Raw genomic sequence first — 19,593 nt, forward strand, 5'->3', positions numbered from 1 at the left:
ACTGCATAGGCTATTTGAAGCCACCAGCAGTGCCAATGCACTATGAGAGCTATGTCTCATTTCCAAAAATAGATGCCTGCCTGGCCATCAAATGATGCAGATGTTGATTCCCATAGGGAACCTAAAATATTTGTCCTGAATGAGTAAATTTCTAATACCAATATAATGGTCCGTTATTGGACATTATAAATTTTCCAGCTAACTCATTCTTGGTTGGTATTAGAAATTTACTCATTCAGGACAAATATTTTAGGTTCCCTATGGGAATCAACATCTGCATCATTTGATGGCCAGGCAGGCATCTATTTTTGGAAATGAGACATAGCTCTCATAGTGCATTGGCACTGCTGGTGGCTTCAAATAGCCTATGCAGTGGCCTCCACGGGGGATCGACTCTCTCCTCTGATTTGGATTGCACCGAACTCCGTCGCACCTTCAAATCATTTTTGCTCGGCCGGGTGGCTCACCATCTATAACTTAGCTTCCCGCCGATTCAATCAGCATATTAGGCCGACACCTAGTTGGTAGTCAGCCTCCCCAGCACCATGCCCAGCTGCGTGCTCCATGACATCGATCCCGCTCTCTCTGACCAGGACTTACTTGCCAAACTCCAAATGGCACACGTCCCAGCCCGAAGCGTCTCAAGGATACTGCAAGACTTCGTCCCTACACGTCGGGTCCTGCTACATCTCCACTCAGCTGACGCCGTTTCACATTTTCTCGCCAGCGGAATCTACTTGGACAGCCAGATCCACCGAGTGACATCTTGTCCTTCGTACTTTGCCAACGAAACACCACCACAGTGGACTCCGTCCCAACCATCTTCCTCTCATTTCTACACAACTCCCATCGCCACCACCACCAGCACCACCATCACCACTACCATCGCAACGACCAGCACGCCCTCCATCCCTCTCTATCCTTCTGTCCCGGTCACAACTGTTATAACATGCCATCCTTCTCCTCTCATGACTTCTTTCCTCCCTGTCTGCCCTAGCCCTGAAGGACCTCAACACCTGAACCAACCCACTGAGACATCTCCGTCTACAGCTGCAGCACTGCCTTCGTCACCACCATCTACACACGCCGCCGACGCAGCAGCCTCCGCCGCACCAGCCTCCGCCGCACCACCATCCACGCAGTCCTCATCGACCTGTCACACCATGTACAGCTGTGTGATACGCGGAGTGGATCCTGCTCTATCAGCTCGAACGATTCTCCAGGAACTTCAAGCCGAAGGCGTCCCAGTTCGTCGCGTCTTTAGGATCAAGAACTCCTCCGGCCCGACGTATATGGTCCGCATACACCTTCCAACTGCCGAAGATGTCCAACGACTTATTGCCAATGGAGCTTACATCTATCGCCATCGTCATAAAGTTGAGCCCTCTCTCTCCCCACCTCAACCTATTCGCCAACGTTTCAACCCACCATATTGCCGCCCCCGGCCAATTCCTCCTTTCCAACCTAGTACACCCGTTTGCCCACGCCTTTCCCCACCTAATTTCTTCCCTCCACCACCTCCAACGCTAGATATCATCCGACTCCTCATCACTTCCCTTAACAATATCACAACAATTCTGCAACTCCTCACATTCCATTTCCACCCTGCTACATTCATTTAAACTTCACTCCTCGAGCACACTTCCTATCGTTCCCATCTCCCCAGCTAAGAAGACCCACCGTTACTTCCTCATGAATATTTACATCGCTATCCCCATCTTCCTCTTCTATCACACCTTCTACTTCTTTTCCCTTCTCCCGGCCCGAGAGATCGCGACACGATCTAGGGGGCCCGCCCCGTCCTTCGGGCGGGGAATGAAAGCATTTAAGCAGCAGCAGCCTCCACGGTATGCACTAGCCTTGCGTCTTGGGTGGTGTGCTAAGTCCCAACTGACGAGCCTAACTTAGCACACGAGGGCGAAACGCAGGCAACCAAGAATGAGTTAGCTGGAAAATTTATAATGTCCAATAACGGACCATTATATTGGTATTAGAAATTTACTCATTCAGGACAAATATTTTAGGTTCCCTATGGGAATCAACATCTGCATCATTTGATGGCCAGGCAGGCATCTATTTTTGGAAATGAGACATAGCTCTCATAGTGCATTGGCACTGCTGGTGGCTTCAAATAGCCTATGCAGTGGCCTCCACGGTATGCACTAGCCTTGCGTCTTGGGTGGTGTGCTAAGTTCCAACTGACGAGCCTAACTTGGCACACGAGGGCGAAACGCAGGCAACCAAGAATGAGTTAGCTGGAAAATTTATAATGTCCAATAACGGACCATTATATTGGTATTAGAAATTTACTCATTCAGGACAAATATTTTAGGTTCCCTATGGGAATCAACATCTGCATCATTTGATGGCCAGGCAGGCATCTATTTTTGGAAATGAGACATAGCTCTCATAGTGCATTGGCACTGCTGGTGGCTTCAAATAGCCTATGCAGTGGCCTCCACGGTATGCACTAGCCTTGCGTCTTGGGTGGTGTGCTAAGTCCCAACTGACGAGCCTAACTTAGCACACGAGGGCGAAACGCAGGCAACCAAGAATGAGTTAGCTGGAAAATTTATAATGTCCAATAACGGACCATTATATTGGTATTAGAAATTTACTCATTCAGGACAAATATTTTAGGTTCCCTATGGGAATCAACATCTGCATCATTTGATGGCCAGGCAGGCATCTATTTTTGGAAATGAGACATAGCTCTCATAGTGCATTGGCACTGCTGGTGGCTTCAAATAGCCTATGCAGTGGCCTCCACGGTATGCACTAGCCTTGCGTCTTGGGTGGTGTGCTAAGTCCCAACTGACGAGCCTAACTTAGCACACGAGGGCGAAACGCAGGCAACCAAGAATGAGTTAGCTGGAAAATTTATAATGTCCAATAACGGACCATTATATTGGTATTAGAAATTTACTCATTCAGGACAAATATTTTAGGTTCCCTATGGGAATCAACATCTGCATCATTTGATGGCCAGGCAGGCATCTATTTTTGGAAATGAGACATAGCTCTCATAGTGCATTGGCACTGCTGGTGGCTTCAAATAGCCTATGCAGTGGCCTCCACGGTATGCACTAGCCTTGCGTCTTGGGTGGTGTGCTAAGTCCCAACTGACGAGCCTAACTTAGCACACGAGGGCGAAACGCAGGCAACCAAGAATGAGTTAGCTGGAAAATTTATAATGTCCAATAACGGACCATTATATTGGTATTAGAAATTTACTCATTCAGGACAAATATTTTAGGTTCCCTATGGGAATCAACATCTGCATCACTTAAGCTAAGTGACCTGTGATTTTAAGTGGAATTTAAAAACTAACATGTTTATGATTATGTTTCGTACAGTGTATTTCAAGCACACTGACCAGGAATCAAACCGTGATCCCCTCGATGAGGACTTATCGTCGATGTGTCTAATTTGTTTTTCCCTAGAAAAATGAAAACACAATCGTTGCACATGCCACACAACGTCTATTTTGCGTGCACAATCTTCTTCTATTGTAGCTTTTCCCAGATTCTGGTAGGTCGCAGGAGAACTGTGTCGCACATGTGGACTTGGCGTGTTTCACTGCCAGATGTCCTTCCTGACGCAACCCTCAGTAGATGGAAGTATTTACTACTGCATATTTCTGTGGGGGGTTAATATTTTGGTATGTTTATGAAGAGATGTGTATTAATACGAATACAAACATCCAGTCTTTGGACCACAGGAATTAATCAGAACAAAGAAACCCCATGGCACTCCAGTTCAATTTGCACCACAATTCCAAATTCCTGTCATCACCCATCATTCCAATAGCATGTTCTGGGAATATTATTGAATTTTCATTTCCAAGAATTAAGGAGAACGATGCACAAAACGTCCTGAAGCCAATTAAATATAGGTCTACTACACAGTAAATCCCATTCGAATAGACTACAGGAGTAAACCATTCCAAAGCAGAATGGCCAAGTTAAGTGCAAATCAAGCAGGTGATAACAATCTGCAACACCGTATCCTGGGAGTAACTGCCACTAGTTTTGTTATGAATTGTGGTTCTACAATAATAACAACCATGTGAGAATACTTAGTCCAATTTGTTGCACAGAATTCCAAATACCTGGGCCTCTCAAGCATTTCAGTAGTGTAGTATGTTCAGGGAATATTATTCTCTGTGCATTTCCAAGAAAAAGTGCAATTTTGCCTCGAGAGTAATGCCACTAGGGTCATTAGTAAATATGGTTCTACAGTAGTGCAGAGCAAGCAAGGAAAATAAAAGAGAAAAAGAAACCAAGACACCCCATTCTGTTACCTGCAAGAGAGCAAATTTGTTTTCCACAATAATAACAACCATGGAAGACTACAAATTCAATTTGCTCCACAAACTACCTATTTCTGGATCATCCCTCATTACAATATTACGTTCGGGGAATACTGAATCAGCATTTCCAATAAAGTCCAGAGCTACTGCCACTAGGTTCGTTACAAATAAGTTTTATACACCAATATAAACCGTGCACCAAGTACAATCGACTCCATTGAAATCCTGGATCACACATGAATGTTCAGGGAACATAATTGAATTTGCATTTCCTAAGAAAAAGGGCAATACAATTTTACAGATTTGTGGTGTTGGTAATTCTTATTTTTTAGAAGGAAGTACGAAGATACGACTGACCATCCTCTGAACAGATTTGTCCATTAGGAATTGCGCCAATATAGCAATGACAGGCGTGGCAAAGCTCCACAAATTCTGCAAACCACATTCGAATGCTACCTGCCAAACGACCACTGCTCAGCCCGAATGCCTGTAGGTTACAAGCAATACAAGCGACGCGTGCGTGGTCAGTGCGACGAATCCTCTCGGCCGTTATTCTTGGCTTTCTAGATTAGGGCCGCTATCTCACCGTCAGATTAACCTGCTTGTTTGTTCTTTTTTCACCAATTTTTTCTATACTTTACTGATTTATAAAATTAAATAATCATGGTCATTCTGATGGTTATAGGCTAAGCTATGTCATTACTGCAGATAGGTCAGGTTTTATTACCTGGATCTGAGGGCTTGGTCGAGGTTCACTCAGCCTACGTGATTGCTGTCTGACAATGAGATAGCAACCCCGGTCTAGAAGAATAACGGCCGAGAGAATTCGTCGAGCCGACCATGTGCACTTCGTAAATTGCAGGCCTGCGTGGTGAGCAGAGGTTTCTTTGTTTGTTTGGTTGTTCTTGTTTCCCCGTCATGTTTTCTATACTGATTTATGACATTTAAACGATATTGGTGCTTCTGATGATTAACTTATATGACATCCAGGTAGAGATCGCAAAGGCGGGAATCAATTCGGACCAACGTTGAAAGACAGTGAGAGAATCAATTCCGATACCACTTAATCCTCCAGGGACGCAACTCGCAAACACCTGGTGTGGATTTCAGCTCAGTCTTACGACCAGATGACCTTCAAGAATGGTTACATATTTGTATTTTTGATATTGGCATGTTCATCACAATGGATTAACTTCAGGCTTTCCTCCCGGAAGGCCAAGTATCGATGATCGATCCTGGGAAGGAATTTTCATCTGAAATATCTTATAACGCCTGGGGGATCATCCAGCCTTAAAACCACAGACGAACCCTGAAATGAGCCAGGATGGTTACAGAGATCCCAGAAATATCTGGGATAAGCAGAATAAAGTGTATTCTTCTTCTACTTCTTCTTTCATATGAGGCCTGCTTAGGACCACGTGCCAATTTCAGTTCAATTCTTCATACTTTGTTGTTTTCTCTTCTGTTCCTTCCAATATTCTTTCATCACTTCACTATGCTGTTTCTTTCTGTCCACGAACCACTTCACACTAGTTTTCTTGTTCAGCTATACATACTGCCCTCTTTCTAAATCGTCCTTTACTTCTTGAATCCAACTAGTAGTAGCCTTTTTGTCCCAAAGGTACTTGAAAATCCATTTTGTTAATCTGGAATCATCCATTCTGTAAATATGTCAAAAGAATTGCACTCTCCATTATTATTATTATTATTATTATTATTATTATTATTATTATTATTATTATTATTATTATCTTTAAATCAGGTTAGCCTATTTTGCAGTGCGTGCTGGGTGCTGGACTACTACATAGTGCGGAGATTTATACAGTATATATAAAATGAGAGTTTTGTCTGTACATTGCTCAGAATTTTAAAAGAATGGTATTTATATATCGGTCATGTCCACAGTAACAAGGAAATGCACTTTTTAATTTTCCGTCATTTCTGTCTGTCTGTCTGTACGCGCATCACGAGAAAATGACTGAAGATAATTTGATTAAAATCGGTATGAAAAGTCGGTAAATGAGACACTATAATCTAGGCTATAAATAATTTTACTCGCGATGAGTGAAATGGTAGTTTAGGGGAAGGTCTAAAATTTTATTATCAGATATTTATATTATTAGCTGTCCTATCGATTAATACTACATAACTAAAGATACATAGAATTACATTTCTGATCATTATGTCTTATATTTTTACCGTACCGGTTATTATAGCCTAACAGAGATACTCAAGAATTTCGATTTTTGTTGCTAAGTCCGTTATCAGTGCCGAGTCACGAGAAAATGGGTGAAAATTATTTAATGAAAATCGGTATATAAAATCGGGGAATAAAATACTACGGTCTAGGTTGTAAATGATTTTATTCACGCTGTATGAAATGGTAGTTTAGGGGAAGATGCCTAAAATTTAATTTTTAAATACCTGTGTTGTTACGGAATTTAATAAAATCTTATTCGCAACGTGTACACGACTTAATCTAGAATTCTGTATACAATGTTGAATTCCGTAGCGAAGCACGGGTACACCAGCTAGTTTGTTATATTTTCAGTAACCGTAAGAACCATTGTTTTGAACCAAAATTAACTTTTAATTGAACAAGACCTAATACAATTATTCATAATATATACCAAGTTGTAGTTTCATTGTTCATTTTGTTCGGGGACTGAGCAAAATTACGACAATTTTAACGAGGATGACTTCCTGTAATAATGTACGTTTGCATCAGAGAGGGATAAACAATGATACAGTCTATTTTTGCTATGCTCGTAATTGCGTACAGATATCCCCTTGCGTAACATAAAGCATCAACTGCTGTTAACGATCCGTATATTTTGTAGTTTGTAGATAACGAAAGTCCCTTGGCGAAAGATAATTACTATGGCGGATGTACAGAGGATGAAACAATTGAGTCGCTTAATGAGTATCTCAAGACAATTGATCCAATCAACGGGTCATTTAACATAATTGCTCTGCGAGTAATTAAAACAGCAATAATTAGATAATAGCCTTACACTGCAAACATGTAGCACTGCTAAATAACTACTGAGAGTTACGAAGGAACTTGCATCATTTCTGTAAATAGACGATAAATATTCTACAGTAGGGCTAGTAGGCTATAATTAAAGAGAGAAAGTTCAAGTTGTAGAAATCCCGATATTAAGAACGTAAGGGGGAACAAATGACAAATTGAAAATATTCACTTGACTATGTAGGGGAGATTCGCTTAAATCTGCAGTATTAAGACAAATTTGGAATATGACGCAATTTGAGATTGTAAATGTATCGAAACAATATTTATACACTGGAACAACTGTCACTTACGCTATACCTACTTATTTAGCACTTCAAAACAATATTATAAATTACTATTTCAAATAATTCACTTAGTTGTAACTGTAGTACTTCGGCTACATTCGTAACAGGTGGATATTTCGCCGTTGTTCGGGCAGAAGGTCATATCTCCCAATGCTCTTCCTATCCATTATTTTCCTTAAGACTTGTTACGCCTCCCAGCTACATATGGATATTCAGTCCATCAGAACAATTTTCGCTGTGTTCATTTTCGTATGCACACGTCTAAAGGAAAATGAACCTTAAGTTCATTATACTGTAGGAGTGCGTAAATAAGTCATGCAAACATACATTCCTAGAGTGCGGTACGGTAAGGTTCATTTTCCTTTATACCTATTCTAAGTAAAAGAAAATAAACACAACGAATATTGTTCTGCCGGGCTAAAAATCCACATCTGGCTGGGAGGCGTGACCAATCTTAAGGAAAATAATGGATGGGAAGAGCATTGTGAGATAATTATAACCTTTTGCCCGAACAGCGACGAATTCTGCTGCATGGTACGGCTAATTCCGATGGAGACGGTGATTTAATTGACAATAACACTGCAAATAATCCCACTTGAAAGTATTAATAAATATTAAATCAATCAATCAATCAATCAATCAATCAATCAATCAATCAATCAATCAATCAATCAATCAATCAATCAATCAATCAATCAATCAATCAATCAATCAATCAATCAATCAATCAATCAATCAATCAATCAATCAATCAATCAATCACTACTGATCTGCATTTAGGGCAGGCGCCCAGGTGGCAGATTCCCTATCTGTTGTTTTCCTAGCCTTTTGAAGAAGTACTCATGTTAAAGAAGCCTGTCTTCCAAACATAGCAAATAGGTTAAGTACTGAAGTCCCTTGATGCTACCACCAAACGGATCCACTGCACAATAATTTACAGCCTTTACCGTCAGAGTACAAGATATTCAGAGTAGGTACCTGATAAGCCGCTCAGACCTTCTGCTCACATTGGGGTAAAGCCACAGTAGGCCTATGGTTATATTTCAGTTAATAATAATAATAATAATAATAATAATAATAATAATAATAATAATAATAATAATAATAATAATAATAATAATAATAATAATAATAATCTTTGAACTGAAGTGGAAATACTAACAGTGTCTCAGCAGATAGAATCTCGTTGAAAAATTCCGAATTGTGAAAATACTGCATTTAACTAATTCTTTACTGTGAGGACAATGTGTTTCTTTCCTTGAGATAGGTTACCCTGTCAAGAGCTTCAATTATACTTACAATAATCGCTTTCAACTATAAGCTATGAAAATTGTTCACTACAGCCTGTTACGCCAAAATGTTGAAAAATGTTTATAGGCTACTAAAAATATTACTTCAGAGAATGTTCTGGTGTTAGTGACATTCCCATTTGATGTTTTTTTTTTTTTTGTACTATTTACAACTTCAGAAAAATAAATATTGACTTCGATCACTGGATACGTCACGTTTATCTCACATATTACTGATATTTTGACTTTTAATTATACGCTGCTTTTTATCATGTTTAAGCTCCTTAATCTTAGGTCTCTCCTTTTTGTGTTTGTGTTTCAGGGCCTGACATCCCAGGGTTCCTGTTGCAACCGTTCAGAAAACCCAAGAGAATCCGGACAGCGTTCAGTCCAAGTCAGTTATTGAAACTCGAGCACGCGTTCGAAAAGAACCATTACGTCGTGGGAGCGGAACGAAAACAGTTAGCCCAATCTCTCAGTTTAACGGAAACTCAGGTAACTACTAGCTTCTGCAATTATTTATGTATTATACTCTGAAAAGAGACTGGAAGTTTCAGATATCGTGATTGTCGGGGATGTTCGATTAACTTGGTTTTCTTAGGGGAATCAGTAAAGAGTCAACTGCGATTAAAGGAACTTGGAATATCCTTTCTTCTCAATGTTAATACTTCCAAATTTAAGTCTCCGCATCTGTGAAATCTCTGAAGAAATAACTTTGAAATATTCATATCAGCATTTAGCATTTATTGTTAAGTTCACTTAGCCAGAATTAAGTGACCTTTTTGGTTTAATAAAATTGATTATTTCCTTTTACATAGGTCGGACTGAGTAGCTCGGCCGGTAGAACGCTAGTTTTCTGAGCTCAACTTGGGAGGTTCGATCCTGACTCAGTCTGATAGTATTTGAAGGTACTCAAATACGTCAGCCTCGTGTCGGTAGACTTACTGGCACATTAAAGAACTCCTGTAGGATAACATTCCCGCACCTCGGCGTCTCTGAAAACCTCAAAAGTAGTCAGCGGAACGTAAAATATTAATATTAATTTATAATAATTAATAATATATTATCCTTTTGCATACGCTACGTAGTTTTCTCATAATGACGTGTGTATACATATTATAACGTCCCTGTAAAGTACCTCTCTGTACGTAATACTCTCAAGGACCACCGAATAGATTTTGATGCAGTTCCCGCTCTTGTATAGAGCATTTATTGAGAGAGGTTTCGGTTAATGAAACATGTCTCTATGACAAAAGAGGACCGAGTAGCTGCGATTTCAGGGAAGGAAGTCAAAGCTAACACGACCATTCGGGACCTTTCTTCGCTTATGCTGCCTAACCCATCTACGATAGAACCCACGTATCTATGGAAGAATTGTCCATTATGAAAAAGACGGCATGTAGAGTACCTAGGCCTATATCCAAAAGGTAGTCCTCAATAAAAAATTATCCTGGCTCAGTCCCACAGTATTTGAAGTTGCTCAAATACGTCAGCCTCTTGTCTGTCGATTTACTGGCACGTAAAAGAACTCCAGCGGGACAAAATTCCGGCAGCTCGGCGTCTCCGAAAACTGTTAATAAAGTAGTAGTGGAACGTAAAAACAATAACATTATTATTATTAAAAAGTATTTATAACGTCATACTTTGTAGTAAAAATCAACGTTAAAACTAGAAACCATATTTGAACGTTAATCACGTAATCCTTATGAAAGAAATTGTTTGTTCATCTCAATAATATTTTTAGGATTCGGTAAAACTCCCTTTACATATGCAGTTCACATGAATAATTTAGGAGTAATTATCGTCTTCGTGAAAGAAGAGGAATGGTTTAAATATCGCATGGGGAGGAAGAAGCGAGGTAACAAGCAGGCGGCCGGAAGGGCTAGGAAAAACGCCGCACTCGGCTACGTATGTACTGTTCATCAGGAGGTGAAAAAACTTGTATCTACAGGGAAATCTTGTCAGGTCATACATTCAGTATTGCTCCCGTACATAGCCCAGGGAGGGTCGCTAGTGTTATATAAATGGGTCTAATTCAAGCAATATGAAATATTTTGCTCGATTTTAGTTTAGCACCTTTGTTTGATTGTTCTAAGGTGTTGATGAAAATTGCAATATTACCTGTTCAGTAGATTGTGAGATATAGGTACGTAATATGTTTTACTAGAGATCCTAGAACACGTACTCAAAGTCATTGTGAATAGGATACTCACCGTAACCAAACACTTATATCACACACTAGTCAGCTATATTCATTATGACAATACTACTACTGTAAAAAATGAATCTTTCTTCATAAATTCTAAAACCACAATTTTAATTAATAAAGGAAATGACCACAAGTGTGCATATTAAAGTTGCAGGACTCTTATGTATACATTAATTGTCTTCGTTATACTTTTTTCCCACTTTACGATTTGATATCGTTTTCCTCACACAGAGAGCACACATGGTTGTCATTCGCTTCGTGAAATCGCTGTATCGTACAAAAGTTATGATGGAATCCATGGATTGCCATCCTTGTGACTGCACAGTTCATAGTTTAGGCTCTTCAGTCCGTTTTCACTCTGTCATAGCGTCTGCCGCATAGAATTCAAGCCATATGATCTCGTTTCATTTCAGATAGTTGAGCATTATGCCTAGTGAATGATAGCGGTGGACGGAGTCTGAACTCCTCAATGGAGATTGGTTCTTTACAGAGCACATTGAAAGGTACGCATAATATTCGCTTTAAGAATCTAGCCTATATTTTCTCTAGAGTTCTTAGATCGGCTAAATATTTTTTTTCGAATAATTTCGATATCATAGGCGGAATGCGTCCAGTGCTGCTCTTATAGAGTTTATGGAGGACTTCAGCTTTATAAATCGCTTTGTTAGATGTTGCTCCTCTCTCCCTTATGTTTTTTCTGAAGGACTTTATTGTTGTTTGCATAGTGATCCTAAGTTATTTGAAGGAGTTAGCTATTCCTAAATCTTTGTCCTTATATTGAATTCTACCGTTCGTTGCAGCTTTTCCATCTTTCCTGAAAATCATCATTACCGTTTTAGATTTCTTAATTTACTGTTCGTTCTCTTCTGTCCACGCCTCCAACTTGTTTACGACTTCCTGTAGGTCTTTCAGCCTGGTCAAACCAAGTACCATGTAATCCGCGTACATATGTTTTGATACTGCGTCGCTGTGTTCCGCTACTTTGGTTGCACTGCATCTGCTGTTGCAATATTGAAGATTAATAGACTAATTGGGTCTCCCTGTATTACTCCGTTAGACTAATAGGTTTCTTGTGAGAGTGAGATGCCGTCAGTTACAATAAGGATAGTCTGGTAGTCATGATGGTTAAGGTGTCAAGTCTATATGGTCTGACAACTTGGGTAGCCCATTGGTCGAAGAAAGTTTGCCATCAGAATGTTGACCGGCAGGGTGGGAGAGGTGGTGGTATACAGTTTCTAATCATAAGACACGTTAAGCCTTGAGCAGACCCCTTGGTGCTATTCGGTAGGAGTAGGCTATGTGCTGGCACTGGATTTCACCCTCTCCCTTTCTACTATCATATGTCACGCCATTCACTCATTTCATCTCATGAAATTAAACGGCGTATAGCTTTTAGTGCCGGGAGTGTCCGAGGACAAGTTCGACTCGCCAGATGCAAGTATTTTGATTTGACGTCCGTGATGAGGATGAAATGATGAAGACGACTCATACGACCAGCCCCGCCAGCGCAATTAACCAATCATGGTTAAAATTCCCGATCCTGTCGGGAATCGAACTCGGGACCCCTGTGACCAAAGGCTAGCACGCTAACCATTTAGCCATGGAGCCAGACATTTCATCTCATTAACTCCTCTGATGAGGTTGAAGTCGGGAAGGGCATCCGGTCGAAAAAACTCGCTACGAAGATTCAACTCACTTCATACCCGAGCCCGTAAAGAAACGGGACAAGGGTTCGGCATACATACAAATACTTAATTATAAATAATTTTAGTATGTCGCCACGCAAATCATCCATGTTTGACTAATGCAGTGACGTTTTTTGTTTTGTGTGTGTGTTGCTATGAAATCTATATGCGACATGTAGACGGAGTTATGTGGTAATAAAACATCAAAAATAATAAAAGCATTTAAGCTCTTTAGGCTTTTTCAATCGTGAAATTACCAGCGTTTCGCCCCAGTGTGCTAGTGGGCTAATCAGTTGCTTTACTACACCTTTCCAAGACGCTGGCGGCGAGTGCGCCGTTGTGACACCACTGCAAGCTTCATATGTAGGACAATGCAGTGACGGTGAACTAGGGGAAGCATGTGCTTCCACTTGTATAAATGCCTGCCTTTGGGCTTTATATAAAAAATTAAAAATATATAAAATATATAAAAAATAATGTTATTTGAAGCAGTGAAGAGCCCAGTAAGCTACCAGAGTCTTAAAGATAGTCCTCCGGTCCTGGATTACTGAAGGCAATTCGAACTTTATGATATACTGTGATGTATGCGATATTTTATGGTGATGGCGGCAATTACAGTACTTGGGTTGGAAATGCAGAGACGCCGTTTTTGGTGTAGCTCAGGAGGAGGAACAATTCAACAAGGTTAAGTTTAGTGTCCTCCCCTGTGAACCGTGAGACCTTGTCGCGGTGGGGGAGCTTGTGTTTCCCAGTGAAGCAGATAGCCGAGCCGCAGGTGCAACCATATCGGGTGGTTATCTGTCGAGAGACCAGACTAACGAATGGTTCATCGAAAGGGGGGTAGCAGCCTTTCAGATATTTGCAAGGGCGGCAGTCTAGATGATTGACTGATATGGTCTTGTAATATTACTTAACATGGCTTAGCTTTGTTGATACTGCTACACGGCTGAAAGCAACGGGAAACTACAGCCGTAACTAACTTCCGATTCCATGCATCTCTCTTTGTACGAATGATGCACTGATGATGGCTTCCTTCCGGGTAAAATATTCCGGAGGTAATATAGTCCTCCATTCGGATCTCCGGGAGGGGACTACACGAGAGAGGGCAATCATCCGGAAGATGGATACTGACATTCTGCAAGTCGGAGCGTGGAATGTTAGAAGTTTGAATCGTTGTGATAGGTTAGAGAATCTGAAAAGGGAGATGGATAGACTAAAGTTAGACGTAATTGGTATAAGTGAAGTACGTTGGCAGGAAGAGCAGAAATTTTGGTCAGGCGACTACAGAATCATTAACACAAAATCAAACAGGGGAAATGCAGGAGTTGGTTTAATAATGAATTTAAAACAAAATAGGGCAGCGGGTAAGCTATTACGACCAGCATAGTGAAAGGATTATTGTTGTCAAGATAGACACCAAGCTAATGCCCACCACATTAGTGCAGGTCTATATGCCTGCTAGTTCAGCGAATAATGAAGAAATAGAAAGAATATATGAAGAGATAGAAGATTTAATACAACATGTAAAAGGTGACGAGAATCTAAGTGTGATGGGAGACTGGAATTCAGTGGTAGGCCAAGGAAGAGAAGGTGACATAGTAGGAGAATTCGGACTGGGACAAAGGAATGAAAGAGGAAGCCGGCTGGTTGAATTCTGCACCGATCATAATTTAGTCCTTGCTAACACCTGGTTCAAACATTATAAACGATGGCTGTATACATGGACGAGACCTGGAGACACTGGAAGGTATCAAATATACTTCATTATGATTAGGCAGAGATTCAGAAACCAGGGTTGGATTGCAAGACTTTCCCAGGAGCAGATGTGGACTCTTGAGTCTGACCACAACCTGTTGGCCATGAAATGCCATCTGAAATTGAAGAAATTGAAGAAAGAATGGAATGCACCCGAGATGGAATCTAGACAAGTTGAAAGAAAAGAGTGTGAGGGATTGTTTCAAGGAACATGCAACACTAGGACTAAATACAAATGCTGGAGGAAACGCAGTAGAGGAAGAATGGACAGTCATGAAGAATGAGATCAGTAAGGCTGCTGAAGAAAAGATAGGAAGAAAGGAAAGATCAACTAAGAAACAATGGATAACTCAAGAGATACTAGACCTGATTGACGAACGACGAAAGTACAAGAATGCAAAAAATGAGGAGGGCATAAAAGAATACAGGCGAATAAAGAATGAAATAGATAGAACGTGCAGGACAGCTAAGGAAGAATGGATGAAAGAGAAGTGCAAGGTTGTTGAAGGTTGTATGGTCCTAGGAAAGGTAGGTGCTGTATACAGGAAAATCAAGGAAACCTTTGGAGAAAGGAAATCTAGGAGTATGAATATTAAAAGCTCAGATGGAAAACCATTTATGGGGAAAGAAGACAAGTCAGAAAGATGGCAGGAACATATCCAGCAGTTTTATCAAGGTAAAGAAGTAGATGATAGTTTTTTTTTTTGCTAGTGGCTTTGCATCGCACCGACACAGATAGGTCTTACGACGACGATGTGATAGGAAAGGGCTAGGAGTTGGAAGGAAGCGGCCGTGGCCTTAATTAAGGTACAGCCCCAGGATTTACCTGGTGGGAAAATGGGAAACCACGGAAAACCATCTGCAGGGCTGCCGACAGTGGGATTCGAACCCACTATCCCCCGGATGCAAGCTCACAGCTGCCCGCCCCTAACCGCACGGCCTACTCGCCCGGTATGATAGGGTTCTGGAACAAGAAGATGCTGTTGTTGCTGATGACATGGGAGACCCAATTTTGAGGTCAGAATTCGACAGAGCTTTGAGGGACCTATGTAGGAACAAGGCTCCGGGAATTGATGACATACCCTGAGAATTACTGACTGCGTTAGGAGAAACCAGCAGGGAGAGGTTATTCCGTTTAGTGTGTAAGAGAAGTGCCATTCGATTTTCGGTAGAATGTTGTTGTATCTATTCCCAAGAAAGCCGGTGCTGACAAGTGTGAAAACTACCGCAATATTAGTTTTTATAGAAGAATGGAAGGACAATAGTTGAAACTGAGTTGGGAAAAGTTGGCTTCAGAAGAAATGTGGGAACACGTGAAGCAGTCCTGACTTTACGTCTGATCTTAGAGGATCGAATTAAGGAAGACAAGCCAACGTACATGGCTTTTGTAGATCTAGAAAACACATCTGATAATGTTGATTGGACCAAGCTGTTTGAGATTCTGAAGATGATCGGGATCAGATACAGAGAAAGGAGAATTATCTAAATATATAAAAAAGCCAGTCTGCAGTGATATGAATCGAGGGCTTTGTAAAAGGGAGCAATCCAGAAAGGAGTGTGACAAGGCTGCAGTTTGTTCCCTCTCCTTTTCAAAGTTTACATAGAACAGGCGGTAAAGGAAATCAAAGAGGAATTTGTAAAGGGAATCAAAGTCCAAGGAGATGAAATCAAAACCCTGAGATTTGCCGATTATATCGTTATTTTATATGACTCTGCAAAAGATCTGGAGAAATTGCTGAATTGTATGGACAGAGATGAAAAGTTGAAAATAAATAACTCCAAAACAAATGTAATGGAATGCGGTCGAACACAGTCAGGTGATGCAGTAAACATTAGACTAGGAAATGAAGTCTTAAAGGAAGTAGGTGAATATTGTTACTTGGGAAGTAAAATTACTAATGATGGTAGATGTAAGGAGGACAAAAAATACTGACTATCACTAGCAAGGAAGAGCTTTCTTAAGAAAAGAAATTTGTTCACCTCGAACATTGATATAGGAATTAGAAAGATGTTCTTGAAGACTTTCGTCTGGAGCGTGGCATTGTATGGAACTGAAACATGGACGGTAACTAGCCCAGAAAGAAAGAGAATAGAAGCTTTTGAAATGTGGTGTTACAGAGGAATGCTGAAGGTGAGATGGGTAGATAGAAGCACGAACGAAGAGATACTGAATCGAATTGGTGAGAGGAGATCGTTTTGGCTAAATTTGACCAGAAAGAGAGATAGAATGGTAGGGCACATCTTACGACACCCAGGACTTGTACAGTTGGGTTTTGATGGAAGTATAGGTGGTAAGAACGGTAGGGGTAGACAAAGATACGAAGATGACAAGTAGATTAGAGGAGATGTAGGATGTAGTAGTTATGAGGAAATAAAAAGGTTAGCACAAGATAGGGTGGCATGGAGAGCGAACCTGTCTATGGACTGATGACTCAAACAACAACAACAAGTTTAGTGTTCGTAGATTCACAATCTCTTTTACTATCCGTGCTTTCATTATTGTGAAACGGAGTTTAACCAATCAGAGACGATTTCTAATTAAACAGTGCCAAAAGTTATTACAGCATGATAAAGTGTCATTCTGTGTATTCTTTTGAGTACGAAAAGAAGGCAGTTCGTCATTGTATGAAATAAAATGGTAAATCTTTATGAAAATCGCACCAGCTGAGGTACCACTAGGGACGCACTGAGGTCCTTGCGATTGCTCGCTACCAACTGAGCGAGAGGGGTGCTGTATAATAAATGTGTCGCTATGTCAATAAATAAGTTACTAGTAGCTACGTTAATAAATTATTATTCGTTGCCTTGGTAATCAATAATTTATTGTTTAGATATGGATGTTGTCTGCAAAGGCTGTTGCGTACGTTTTTAACGATTTAATGGAAATCACCAGGCAAAGAGAATGTGCAAAATCTATTTTTGAGAGAATAAACTGATGGCATTATTCTCTAGGGTGTTGCCTCTAAACGAGTTTGGGTCCTTAATGACTGATTTTCCTTTGTAAAAAAGAAAAAGCTTTCCTCGTAGACTCTCTACATGATTCGGGTATTTGCGCACTGTCCAGACAGTTATTCAATATTTCAGTCCATAAGTCTAGTAGCACATCTTCCGTTGCCTCGATATGTTCATTGTAGAACCCACCAGGGTCAGAAGCTTTCCTAGTTTACCTTTCGGTATCGCTTGCTTCATAAGTTGTCATTGGGTTTGGTTGCAGGTTTGGCTTACTTCCCCCTAAGTAAAGTTCCACTGGTTGATGGGGTAACGGACCTGTAATTGAGGGTGCTTGTCAAATGATTATCCCAGTATCCATATTGTATTGTTGAAATTAGATGGTTTCTGTTCCGCTTTAGGACTATAAACGGGTCGGTATTCTCCTCTTACTGCTAGTCTTTTTGCTTCCTGCTTTCTATAGTGAGTTTGTATTCATTTCGTCTTGTTGAGTATTCTTTGATGTCGTCTGATTCTCTGTTATGTCTGGCTTTATGAAGAGTAAGCAGTGTTATTCGTCGTAGTTCATAGCATGTCCTATCAAACCAAGGCTTTCCTGATATTTTCGTATAAGAAGCACCGACAGACCTGATGGTCACTTCTGTCGTTTTCACGGCCGGGTTCAGGACGTTATTTTTAAGGTAATATTTTGCTTCGTGTATTTCCTCCCATACATTTTCCAACCTGTTTTTATTGACTTTTATCTACGTAATTGGTGATTCGTGGATTTTGTGTCTTTTTTTCGTCAGTTTTACCTTATATATATGTTTTGATGGGAGCACGCTTCCTAATCGGAGTGTTTTCTGAAGACCAGATTCCATCTTGTTCTTCCCTTAATGCCTCCACTCACTTGTGTCACGCTCCTCACTTTTATCTATCCTATCTTACCCCCCGCCCTCCCACCCCGACCTTGGTCAACTGTTATTCTTTTAAAATCCCGACGGTATTAGGTTTACGAGACCTAGGGAGTTTTTCATTTTCACGCGTTTCGTGACCCTTGTCTTTCTTTGGTCGATACCTTCATTTTTCCAAGTGTCGGACCCCTTGCATTATTTATCTCTGATTAATGTTAATAGAGGATGGTTTTTCGGATGTACTTCCTCCTAAAACAAAAATCACCACCAGCTTAATGAACATGAAATCTATGGCACTGGCTCCATTGTGGTCAAAATATGTTAGGAGAGCTTTGCTGTTCACCATCTTGTACCTTTCTTCCTCCTTTTGAAAATCATTCTACTTTTATTGTCTGGAATATCTAACCTACCGTTTAAATCTCCAGCAAATATAACATTGCTTCGTGTCCAATAAGACAGACTGCTCGAGTAACTGTCTTTAGTGCACCTACCGATGAACACTTGAGCATCATTGTGGACATAATGACCATAATTTTCTCTTTGTATATTTTCATCAATTTACCTAGTGTGTTGTTGCAAAAGGAAGATACACCCCCCAGAGATTATGTCTACCTGCTTTTGAGTTGCTAGCGTGTGTGCTCCGTAGTAGCATGGGATATCCATGGGTTCAGTTAGAAAAGTTTATGTTAGCTGTCCAGTAGAAAGCCGTGCTACGCCTTTCATTCCTTCCATGTTCCATTAGAGAACAGTCAGCTCTTGGAGGATATTAATTTTTTGTTTCTGTTGATTATTAAGAACCCGTAAAATTGTTGGTTGCGAAACAGATACCGTCTCACTATGACGTCTTTTGGCCAGAAGGTGGGATAATAGATTTTCTCCTTTTCCCCAAAGTTGATTCATAAGTTATCAGGAAAGCTCTGTTGCGACCTATTGTCAACTCGTCGCGTGCTATGCGCCTCTGAATTCCTCAGTCTTTCATAACTTATGTGCTATAAAGTCATCTACGCTTGCTGCTTCGCATAGTTTCCCCACGTATAACTATGTATTGTGCGATCCTGCTCTGAGCTGTCCTAATGTTTGAACCTTGAGCCTATAATCTTAGGGGCTTTTCTTCTTACAACTTCTTTCCTTTCGTTCTCTTTGTTGTTCATCTCTTTTGATTTGTCTGGCTCTGCCATGGTAG

At 40.6% G+C, this 19,593-nt stretch overlaps 1 protein-coding gene across 1 annotated transcript in view; it reads left to right on the plus strand.

The window, feature by feature from the left end:
• The window catches only part of LOC136877009 (homeobox protein EMX1), a 186,371-nt gene that overhangs the window by 106,921 nt on the left and 59,857 nt on the right, over positions 1-19,593 (plus strand). Inside the window, exon 2 of the mRNA XM_067150799.2 lies at positions 9,242-9,414. Coding sequence (XP_067006900.1) covers positions 9,242-9,414 — 173 coding nt within the window. The remainder of the gene's footprint in view (positions 1-9,241; positions 9,415-19,593) is intronic.

This window comes from Anabrus simplex, chromosome 7 (assembly GCF_040414725.1).
Source record: "Anabrus simplex isolate iqAnaSimp1 chromosome 7, ASM4041472v1, whole genome shotgun sequence".
Taxonomy (NCBI): Eukaryota; Metazoa; Arthropoda; class Insecta; order Orthoptera; family Tettigoniidae; genus Anabrus; species Anabrus simplex.